This window comes from Triturus cristatus, chromosome 2_1 (genome assembly GCF_964204655.1).
Source record: "Triturus cristatus chromosome 2_1, aTriCri1.1, whole genome shotgun sequence".
Taxonomy (NCBI): domain Eukaryota; kingdom Metazoa; phylum Chordata; class Amphibia; order Caudata; family Salamandridae; genus Triturus; species Triturus cristatus.
Window position 1 is genome coordinate 302,570,691 of NC_140581.1, and position 12,447 is coordinate 302,583,137.

At 44.6% G+C, this 12,447-nt stretch overlaps 1 protein-coding gene across 1 annotated transcript in view; it reads right to left on the reverse strand.

Annotated features, from left to right (window-relative positions):
• The window catches only part of C6 (complement C6), a 770,728-nt gene that overhangs the window by 332,301 nt on the left and 425,980 nt on the right, over window positions 1–12,447 (reverse strand). The window contains exons 9-10 of the mRNA XM_085631171.1: window positions 3,784–3,906; window positions 2,436–2,602 (exon numbers count right to left, since the gene is read on the reverse strand). Coding sequence (XP_085487297.1) covers window positions 2,436–2,602; window positions 3,784–3,906 — 290 coding nt within the window. The remainder of the gene's footprint in view (window positions 1–2,435; window positions 2,603–3,783; window positions 3,907–12,447) is intronic.

Consider the following 12,447-nt stretch of genomic DNA (forward strand, 5'->3'; position numbering starts at 1 on the left):
CAAATGCAACAAAGTTATATGATTTAATCGGATGTGCCAGGTGTCACTAATGGAAGAGAGTCTTCAGAGTTAAGTGAAGAGACCGAGGCATGATCAGAGCCTGTGTCTCTCATTCCCTCTTCATCTGGAGCTGATGGCAGGCCAGAAACTGCTTCACTAAGAGCTGCAACTATTTCTACGGCCTTTTGGTGCTCCTCAAATGCGTGGGAATGAGAGGGGGCGGTGCCAGCTTCCCGTCACGTAGTCTCCCTTGGATGTTTCATTGATTACGTGTGGGAATCAACAGTGTCTGTGTCAGGCTGTGAAGGAAAGTGCTCAATCCAATCCCAAAGTTGAGGGGGTGTGATGAAGAAGTGTACATCTCCATTGTGCATAACTCAGAATTTGGCCGGGAAAAGCATGGCATATGTTAGCCGAAGGGTTCTGAGTCGCTTCTTGACATGAGTAAACAAAGACCGTCGTTTTTGAACTTCCTGATGGAAGTCAGGAAACATCATCACTCTGTGATTTTCCACCATGATATCCACCTTAGGGCATGCCTGGCCAAGGAAGTGGTCCCGGTCTTTAAAATGCTCACTCATGGTTAACAGTTTAGGGGAGAAATTATCCAGAGTACGTTCCATGGTGGTGACCTTCTCCACTAGTCTTCAATGGCTATTCCTCAATAGACCCAGTTCAGTCACCATGGTATCAATTTTCAGTTCTAAGGCTTCCCGGGAGGCCCCAGTTGCTTGTAGTATGGTGGCAAGCAGAGTCCCATGATAGCTGCTGCAAAAAGAATCCATCTCCGAGGCCCCATCGGCCAAGCCAACAGGATGAGGGTACTACATGGCACCGGTGTCAGTGGCTGGTTTCTTTTTTGTGTACTTGCCCATGGTGGTGAAAGGGGATGGACCAGAGCCAGGTGTGAGGGTTAAAAGCGTCAGACAGTGGCGAGGCCTCAGTGCACCATATCCCATGATAGTAGTCACCCTACAACTCCAGCTCCACTGTGTCAGTTGTCCCAGGAATGCTGCAGGAGGGACAAGAAAGATAATGGCTTCTGCAGCAGTACATGCAAACCAGGGAGGGATGTTTGAAGGCTGCCAAGGCAGTGCACCAGCGAGAGAGGTAAGGGGGCCACTGTCCTAGGAGCTGATCAGCGTACCCGCCTCCTGGTACCGTGGACCCCAAAGTCAATGAATGGAAGGCAGGGTACCCACCTTAGAAGGTGAAACTTTGCATGCCTCTAAACGTTGTCTTCAACCACACCTCTCCATGCACCCAGAGAAGCCATCATACTCTCACAAATGCAGGCCTGGTGTCCACATAGCTGTCGCACTTTCCAGCTTCTTAGTTACCCGGGCCTCTGCGGGGGTTGATGAGGTTGCTGTGTGTGCTTCGAGTGCCCCCCCAGGGAATGGTCCGAGCAGTGCCACGTGCCCAACCTTCCTCATAGCCAATATTTTTAACCCCTTCAGGCCCCACCTGAGAACATTTTTAAATGAACATTTCTCCGAAACGGCTGAACAGATTTACACCAAATCACACAATGCACACTTTCTCTGTAAAGTTATAACGTTTTGGAAAATGTTGTGCAATTCTGTTCAGTCACTTTTTCCTGAATCGAAAAGCAACGTTTCCTATGGTAATTAGCATAGAAAATCAATGTTTAGGACTCCCTTTTATCTTGCCTCCCAAACCCCCACTTGGCAGATGAATGTAAAGCTTTCCAAGAAGAAGCTGAGTGGGATGCACTTTTTTGTTGAATGGTTTCAAAATGATTCATATTCCTACAAGATGCATATTTGCAAGTTGACGTTGACTTGTGTGAAAAAACAGTTTATGGTAGAATAGTAGTGAGGAAATGGCATAATGTGTGCACCCATGTGTTGTATTCTGCCCTTTGGAATTTGTGCAAGTCAAGTTGTGCCGAAATATCAGTACATGATGTGGTGGTGATGGGCATGCTGTTTGGTAATATATTGTGAGGGGTGTGTTTTTCTGGGTGGCATGTGAATCTGAACCGTCCGGACCTTGTTATGAGTTTGGGATTTTCATGTGTCCTTGTATCAATCATAGAAGCTGGGAAAAATAGAGCTCATTGTGAATTACTTAAAAGTGAATAATGATCCAACTGGGCCAAGACAGCAACCCAAATCACACATTGCTGGCTGTAGCAACTTTGAGATCCTGCTGTGATACAACATGTGGATTGATATCTAGCTCATGCACTGTAAGATGAAATGTTGTAATTGAAGGTAGGATTGTAGGGAAAGAAAAGTGTGTTTTTAAGCAGTCTTTGGAATGAGTGGGCAAACCAGTCAGCAATAGATGAGTGGTGCCATCCAGGCTTTTTTCCATTGCACGGAAAATCCTAAAAAATGGAGTCATCCATTGAAATAGAGCTTGCTGTTAATCAACTAGTAATTTATTATATTTTGGCAATCTTTTACCTCAAAATCAACAATAACAGGATTGTCCTTGGTAGATTCCAACCAGTCATTAAATATATTGTGTTCTGGGAAAGCGCCTTGTTTCTTCCAGGCCAGAGCTGCAGCATATTCCGCTCGTCCGCCTTTTACCAATGCAATAGACTTTTCAGAAGACTGCAAAAATGAACCTGCAGAGGATGGAAAGTGATGACATGAGAAATGAAATCTGTTAGAATCTGAAAGCATTTATGCTTTATGTTATATGCACAATTCTCAGGGTGTTAAGTATGGTGTGGCTCTGGTTTCCCAATTCTGCAGCAGCCAACCCCAAAGAGACATGATTGGTTGGGGGTTGGGTGTTGACCTCGATAGCAGTGAGCCCATGCCTTGGTCCAATGTTTGAAAAATTGGCACAGAAAAAAATAACTTTTACATCATCAGATTAAAACGACGGGGCCTATTCACAAATACATTTTGGAGAACATGTAGCTCCCCTAGTCCCATTTTACATAGTCATAAATGCCTTTGTGATTTTGTTACCAAATATCTAAAATGACACGAAAATGGAAAAATTCCAGGAACATTTATTTAGTACAACTAGAAGGGCTGTTGCCTCTTTGCACTTTTACTAATGTGTTGGATGTTTCATGGCACATTCAAAAGGGCATGCAAAAGAATTTATAATACTAATTCCCACACTTATCAATGCACCCTCAATACCAGGAAAACCCTTTTTATCCCTTACTTCCTGAGAATAAAGACCAGATCATTGAAGCCAGGATGTGTAGTCTGAGTACTGGTGTGCAGATGTTGGGTCACTGGGCCCACATAACCAGGTGGAGTCACAGCAATAGTAGGGTAATATGAGCATTGCAGTAATATACACTCAAGAGGGGGACCTTGAAACACCTACTTCCATGTAAAGTAATATTTACATTTTTATGTGTAGTGCTTTAAGGTTTCTAAGAGCTGTAAACAAAGATTACTGTTACCCAATTTATGGTACCCAATTTACCAAACTCATGGCTTCCAGAACACATCATCCATCAGAAGCAGGAGTTCAACTCAATGGGTCATCCTTGGACTAGATGTGTGTTCCCCTGCATGTAACTGCACCGCACACTAGACTGTGTGTTCCCCTGCATGTAACTGCACCGCACACTAGACTGTGTGTCCCCCTGCATGTAACTGCACCGCACCCTGAAAAACTGCTCGAGGGGTGGGTGCATTTCCAAAACTGAGAAACCAGAGCTACAGCTGTAAAAGAAATGTCAAAACTTTCGTTTCGCAAATACGTTTCCAGACTTAAAAATACAATGAACATTTATATATGTATTTGAATTCCAGTTTCCAGCTGGACTCGGCTTACCGTCAGAGCGTTCAGACATTGTGTTTCTGACGCACTTCTCTCGCACAGTTTTTTTCTTCCTGAAAAACACGCGCCTGGTTGTCTCAGTCCTGACGCACTCATTTGACTCTTGTTCTGTTAAACCTATCAAATACGAGGAAATAAAAGCAAAAATAACCGAATCACAGAACAGTAAAGATAAGCGTGGGGTTGTAGCTCCGCATTCGCTACCAAGAAGCCAATTACCCACATCCCATCCCTGACAATTGCAGTCAGCCATGTTCTCTAGGGATGCCTGTCCACTGACACAGAAGAAAACGGGTTTCCTGTATGCGCATATTTGTGCATTCTTCGCGTTTCCTATCAATTTGCAAGAAATTGAACTCTGATAGTGTGCAAAAGCCCACATTTGTTCTGCCTGTTAGTTAAGATTATGCATGGGCGCCCTTGAAGCTGCTGAGCCTTGCCCTGCACAGGCAAAAAGAGGCAGGAAGATAAGTCATGATTAGATTAAATTAATACAATTATAATTCAATCTTTATTCTGGTACAAGAGGCATCCATAAAAGTACAGTCGCGCGCAATAAAAACTTACCAATAAATACTTAGTCCAAACAATTCATAAAAACAAAGCAATATCTAAGCAGCAACGAGCAATACAGCGGCACAACATTGCTTGAGACTCGAGCTCGCACAGCTGTGTTCGGAAAACCACCTACGTGGGAAATTACCTGTTCATCTATCAGTTGATGGAGAATGCTAAATGCTATCCTAAAATCGTTAATATTGCGCCTTTTTATTAGAGGAAGCAAAAAGTGCCTCAAGGACGTAGAATAAAACCCACAAAAGAAGTTAATGAATTGGCCTGATCTCCCATCACACGGCCAAGGCCATGAGCCAAGGTTCACATGGAATCCAGTGGAAAGCACAGCAGGTATTTAATGGTGTCTTCCCTATAACATAACAGTAAGCTGCGACCCCAAAGACCCATTGATCTAGCGAGGCACCCTGCGGCTGGGCTGAGTATTGTGAGGTTCAAACACGCTGCCACACTCGTCTTCGCCCCTCTATGGTCATTCTCTCAGTGTGAGTGAGTTTAAACAGGGCGCGCTGTAACTGTTTTATGCTTATATTAATATTATCCTAGGGGTCCGTAAAAGCATCCAGAAACCGATCTCTTTGAAGCAAGATTCCACTCCGGCAAACCAAGGAATCTCAGACCCTCGTCACAACTAAGACAGTCCGTGATTATGGTTCTAGTAAGGCTCCCCTCCTTATGGCTGGGCTCTGATATAATCTTCTATATATGAGACAGTAAATTCACTGTGGCAGAATACATGGGAAGATGAAATTGGAGCTGCCAGAACCTTTCAGCAGAACCTATTTTCTTCAGTCTGAATAATATTACATTTGGAGGTACCCCATACCACTGCCCCATATGTTGTTGTCAGGGTACACGGCATTTTGCAAATTTGCAGAAGGGGCATAACTACCCCCAACCCTAGGTTGAGGTAGGCTGAATAATGTACCAATAGCTTTTGTTAACTTAGTCCTGCAATAATTAAATGAATAACTAGCCTATGTCGTGGCTCATGTAACATTTTAATTCTACAATCAAAAATAAACCAATGTCCATGGTTTCCCATTTTCATCTTCTAAATGGTGAGCGAGAAAGTCCTCCTAACGCCATCCTTTCAAGATGAATTTTGGGAAGAAAGGAATTTCTTTGGTCTTGAAAGATAACACCCAAAATATCTGGCAGCTATAATCCTTAAAACATTACCTGTGGTGTTTGAGTTTGTTTTCTTTTTTGTACAGAATACAAACTGCGCCTCCAAAGACAAGATATAAAGGAAAAGAAAACTTGTATTGTTTTGATACCTAATCACTGCTCCTCAGTCATTAATATAATAACATGCTTTTTGTGGGTCTCAGGTAACTGTTTTGTTCGCCTTAAAAGCAATTTTTAACGCTCAGAATTGAAAGGCCAATATTGTTGGATTAAAAATATCGCTCTTTGTGGAGGAATTATGTCATCTCCCTTAGTGCAACAAAGATGTTGCTGGCCTGTGCATGCACTCACAGGCTTGGTGTTAATGGAATGCTGCAGTGATTTGAACAGCAGTATAATTAACTACTATTAATAACACTGTGCCAGGACATTATAAAAAGACTCACACGGACACTGAAATCCCTCACGTAAAACTTCTCACAAGCTATGTTAGTGTGAAAGAGTTTGAGCCTAGTTCCCACCGACTCCCTTCTACAGTGGAAGAGGAGCCTGGAATATCATCCCAGTCAGGCCATATCCAGGCGCGCTCTTCCACATCTTCTCAACTCCTGCCAATGTCCCCAAGACCCACTGGGGTTCACAGGCTGATATTTACCATCTGCTGCCAGCAACTAGTAAATGTCAGTGCATTTGTCCCCAGAATCGCTTCTGAACTCGTAATAAGGCCCAATGTCTTTTGATCTGGCGTGAACCATAAGCTTCTGCGTTTACAAAAAATATGTATAATATACTTACTTTAAGGGCTTTCAACCAACCTGCTTCATCAATGAGTCTGTTATTATGTCATTCACATTTTTATTCCACCCACTATATCAAACAGCATGGGAGCAGGGGCCGGCCTACATTAGCCACTGGCTATCTTCACTGTGGGTGAAGGCTTCTACTGGTTCACAAAGTGCCAGTACTATGTCAATGTGTGCTGTTTAAGACCAAAAACTAATGTTTTTGTTTTTAGGCAATGTTTTTTTTAAGATTAGCCAGGGTCTGGCAACTTTCCTAACAATACAGTTTTGCAAATCCATGATACATAAATGAAGCCTTCACTAAGCCCAAAGGCTGGCTGGCAGACCCATTGGGTTTGTCAATGCTTGTTTTTTACTTGTGGCTTCAGAATAATTGGTTTTGCATGATTGGCATCAAACCATCGACCAAGGATCATTGTGGTAGCTAAACATCCTACAGCCACCATAGGAGCCCTGTTAACATAAGAGGTAAACAATTCAATGAAGTTCCATGCAAAAACCTAGGACCATTCAGAAGACATGCTCAATCCCAAGCTCAAAATGCAAACCCACTAACTACTGCATGGTGCAGCAATTAACCAATGCGCCATTAGCACCCTGTTCCAAGTAGCAGACTTTGGAATGATGCATAGCACACTCATTGTTTTCCCTGTTTCCGAGTGCATGTGGTTTCCCTGTCAATTTGCAGCAGGAGGAACCCACAGCAAACCAGGATGGTAAACTCCGAGGTCTGACGCGATTTGCCTTCAATTTGTAAGACCGTTTCAGGCACAAATGCATGTTTACACCCAGAAAGCCCATTTGGAATCAGGGCCCAATTGTTTCATGACAATATTGTTCACTGGCGCATCACTACAAAGGCACAATATTCATCAAGGTACTAATGTCTTATTCTGAAAGGAATAACCCCCACTTTAATCATTGATCGTGTCACATTCTTCATCTCGCCTAGCTCCCTTGGAAACCTATTAGGTACAATATGATATTTGAAAAAGTATTTACTGTCATCAGAATGGGTTAAAACAGATAATCATTGAGGCAACCCTTCTAACCATGTGTGTATCTGGAACAATTAACTGACCTATGACTTTCACTCTAAGCTTTTAATACATGATTCAGGCATCCAGTGGTGCTGGAACTATTTTCAAACTGGGGGTGCTGCCATCAATGATACATCACTTAGGCCATAGCGACTGTGAAAAACCCAAGCATCACACAAAGAATAAGTATAGCAAATGAGCCACGCCAATTCAGAAGAAGAGTGGTAAAGGTGTAGCATGTAGCCGGTGGTGCATTGTGGAGCACACTGTCACAAACATATTACTTAAGCATGGTGGTAGTGCACTATCATTAGTAGACAGTACATTTTCAACTGAATTGGTAACGGAATTTGCACTGACATGTAACTTTAATGATAAAAATATATAGGGCACAAATGTGGATGCATGAAATTGGCATTTCCCAAATATTTATCATTTGTACATCACCAAGTAAAGTGTCTTGAGTTGTTTTGATTCTATTGATTGGTCTCGCATTATCCACCTTTCACGACCACCTGGTCGTGTGATGGATTTTCGAGCATGACCATCAATGGCCACACCAGCATGTCACACCAATCTAGGTATTGACACTTGCAGCATTGTGGATACCACTGCTTTGCAATATGAACAATCTCATACCGTCCCTTTTATCCACCCACCCCAGTTTTCTTTCCCCTTTTTTGTCGTCTTTTTGTCTCTACCAAGTTCTACATAAGGGACACGAATAAGACGTGCCTCATCACCATAAGAAAACAGATACTCATCACAAGGGATTATAGGGTGTCTTCCTCCCTGAGTCCCTTCTTGTCCTTCTTCCTTTTTATGAAGGTCCTGACGAAGCTCTAAGGGATCCATTAGGGACCACGGGCAGCGCAAAACATGTCAACCACCCACCATTCACCCTCTCTCTCACTTTAAACTTACACACGGGTTGAGAGCAGCGGGAGAAAACCTTTTTTCCCCCCACTCATTCTAGCGTAATTGGACTCACGAACAAAACTATTCAGGTACTAAAGGGTCTTTTTAGTTTCACTACTTCACACCTCACCCACACACCCACATGCACAACTGCGGCTACTCCTGAAAAGATCTCCGACAGAGCGCCCTCTATGAGGGCCCGTGAGGGACTGCAGCGCCAACCCCACGAGGAGCTTTGCCCTATGATGACGCTTTGCACCCGCAAGCGTGTGTGAGGGCACTCCAGCATCCGCACAGGAGTACCTGGTATTCACTTTACATACACTCTAGAACTTGGCCACCAAGACTTTCTTTCCTATACAGCAGATCCCATTGGGACTGCCATTTTCTATGCCCCTCCTTTCCCTTCAGGAACTGATACCACTTTGTGTTTATGCTGAACCTTTTGGAGCGTCGGTACAGGACCTTTTTCCACAATTGCTCCTCGTCCCCCCCTCTTTTTTTGTGATTACAATTGATTCTATTCAAGTCATTCTTTCTATCAAACTTCAGAATGACAAAAATGCTTTGATTGTGCCTTCCTAATTGGTATAATTTGGAATAGTTTAGGTTTATTTACAGGTATTTAAATGTAGTTGCGTGCAAAAAAAAAAACTGTAACTTTGCAGTCAGCGTTTTGGAAATGGCCCTTTCTGCAGGGTCATCCCAATCCTTCCTTTTTCCTTCCTCTTCCCCTTTTTCCTGAATTTGTTTTTGTTGGATTGAGGACCACTGCTAACAAGTGCTTAAGTGCTTGTGCACTCTCCTTAAGCATGGTAGAGTTTATTTACTTATAACTCCAGAGTAAAGTGCACTCCATGTCCCCAGGGCTTGTAAATCAAATGTTGCTAGCGGGCCTGCACCACTGATTGTGCCATCCATGAAGGTTGAACTGCTATATCTACCTGCCAAGTTAAATATAATACCAGGCTCAAACCTTCCCTTTTAGTAATTATAAGTCACCCCTAGGGTAGGCCCGGAACAGCCCAGAGGCAGGGTGCAATTTATTTAAGGACATGTACTTTGGAGTTTGCATGTTCTGGTAGTGAATAACACTTAAATTCACTTTTCACTACTGCAAGACCTATCTCTCCCATAGCCTAACACTAGGATTGCCTTATTACATTTAATAAGTGTAATTTTTAATGGGAAGATATAATTGGATCAAGTTTGGCGTTTCAGAATCCTAATTTAAAATGCTAACGTATGGTGAAGTCGGATTGTAAAATACAATTCTGAAATGGCAGTTTTAGAAAGTGGGCATTTTCTTGCCTTAGCCATTTGGTGCCTGCAATCTGTCTCTGATCACATGACTGGGTGTAGTTCGCAGTTGAGCTTTGCGTATTCCACCTAAGACAGCTGAATAGGCTGTGTCCTGTCCACACACTATATAACACTGTAGGAAGGTGGAATATGACTAAATGGTTGCCCCCACTTTTTTCCTGGTGTTTTGATGGTTTTTGACTAGCCTGGCTGGGATCCTGCTATTCAGGACCCCAGCCTATCTGCTTACTCCCTTAAACGACATGGTGTGCACATTAGGTGATTGGATACAGTGGTGCCTTGTGAGTCCCTAGTATATGGTACCTTAGGTACCAAGGGCATAGGTACTTCACAGGCCTGCCAGGGGCTGAAACATGTGTTATGCCACCCCTGGGAAGCAGACTAAATCTGACACCACAGGCCTGCTACTGCTAGCACTCCTCACTGAGATATAGGTTCACTATATCTCTCCTACACACACATTTACACCTATCAGTCCCCCCTAAGGCAGGCCCTATCAATCGTGAGGGCAGGGTGCTTGGTTTCCATGTGATGGGGTGCCTCTGCCTGAGCAGGGCCCCTCTGCAGCTCTCAGAGTCCATTCTCTGGGGCTGTTTGTGAATGCGGTCAAACCATATACCCTTAAGTGCATTATAACCTCACGGTTAATGCTATCTTTGGAATGGCTGCATCAAAACATGCCGTGTTTGGTGTCAAACACTTTGGAATCATACCCCCACACCAGTAACTGGTGTGGGAGTATGATCCCACCCTTTTAGAGGGATAGACATGGAGCTACTGTGGAAATGCGGTAGAATCCTGAAGAGCCCTGGCATCACAAAATGGATGCCACCAGTCACAGACACTGGGCTGCCCTCCTGCTGATGGCCGACACTCGCCATGGAGGAGGCCCAACAATAGGTATCCTGTCACAGGGAGGTGTGACCACCTCCCAGACAGGGTTTAGTGTATTAGGGCTGGGTGGGTGCACTCCTAGAGTGCTTTGAAGTCCTGCACTGGAGGAGCAGTAGGCTCCTCTGTGCATACACCAGTTCAAACTGGCTCAGGGGCTACCTGCCCCTGCTCTGGCGTGAAACTGGACAAAGGGAAGCGGGTGTTGCCACCCACTCCCCTGACCCTCCCATAGATGGAGTCATAGAGCTAGTCCCTCCTTTCCTTTCAGTATAAGTTAGGGAACCCTTGCCATTGAAAACTAGATACCCCTGGACGACGCTCTGAAGACGAATCCCGGACCGTCGACGTTCCATTACCTCTGGAAGACGGGAGAATCTCCCTTGGAGTCAAGGAGTGACTGTCCTGCTTGGCAGGCACCAAATCTTGCAATCAACGGTCACAAACTCCACCGCTTCATCCAGAGCCCGAAGTCCCTGCAGCCCAGGAAGAGGATTTCCTGACTTCTCCAAGGCCATCGTGAGTTCCCAGCGACGCTGAGGCAAGTGGACCCCACGAGTGACGAGGAACCGAATCCAGCTCCTGGTTGTCATCAACGCCTCCTGGACCTCGTGGCTGTAGAGTCAAGACACCCATGGATCACCTGAAATCACCCGACGACTGTGGGCATCCATCTTCCTTGCCCCGGGTCACTGCCAAGTGACTTTGAAAACTGTCCCCTCTGCTTTCAGGTCTTCCTACTTCTGAATCCAGCCTTGGATTCCACCGGACACTTCTCCTGTCTTCACAAGCAGCAAGTCTTCATTGGCTCCCATTGAAAACAACGCCGCGACCCGACATCAAAAGACAGCTATGCACCTGGTTTCCCTGGGTGAGGTAACTCCAGCACTATGGTGCTCCTGTGGGTGTTGGCTCTAGAACTACTTACCCTGTAAGTGACTTGCTTGTAGTCTCTCCCGAAGTATCCTTAAACTCTTAATTTCCAATCTCGACTTGCTTCATTGAAGTCAATAGGGATTCGCGGCTGTGTTAACACACTGCATGCGTCTCCCGTGGGTCCTTTACTTACCTGTCTTGGGTGGTTTTGTGAGGCCCCAGCGCTTCTGAAGGCCCTAGGCCTTGTCCCTTTGCAAGTCGTTGTTCTTAAGTCTCTTTTTTAGTATATGGTCTGGTACGCCCCTAGGGCCCCAGCCATATTTGTGCTTAACTTATTGTGAAATGTTGATTTGTGCATATGTTCCTGACTTCTAATCTCATAAAGAGGTTAGCAGAGAGTTGTTAGTAATAAATACATATATATTTGAAATATATACCTGTGTGGTGTCCTTTCATTTAGTGATTCAAGAGATTATAAGGTAAAACAAGCTGATTTACATTCCTCTAAAGACTTAGCCTGAAGGCTGCCCTCCACAGCTACCACTAGGATAGCTTTCTTTGTCTTAAACCTACTACCATAAGAGTCGAATTGTACTGGTGCAAGGTGTCCACTTTAACTAGTGAACAGCATATTCCAGGCCCACTTCTCACAAACACCTTGTAGTGAGTCTGGAGCCAAGGCAGGGAAGGGAGACATCTATGCACTTCAAGGGCATGTCTTTGTAGTCTCTCCAAGTTCAAAGGTATACCTACTGAACCCCAGACACCTCCAATTTTGTACAATTCTACTGGACCTGCGGATACTCTGCCAAGAAGAATGACTACTGTGCTGAAGAAAGGACTGCCACTCTGCTGAACTGCTACTCTACTAGACTCCTGCATTTCTGTGCTGTGCTGACCTGCTGCCAGCTGCTCTCTTGCGTGGGTGAGTAGGACTGGACCTGCATCTCTTGAACCCAAAACCCAGAGTGACTCCAAGGGCTTGTTGGCTGGCCTCCTGATCCGAAGGCTCAGGGACACAACAGGCTCCTAACTACCATGCATCTGAATTTGGACTCTGTCATCTGTGTGTCTAGTTAAGTGGTGCCACCCCAATCCTAGAT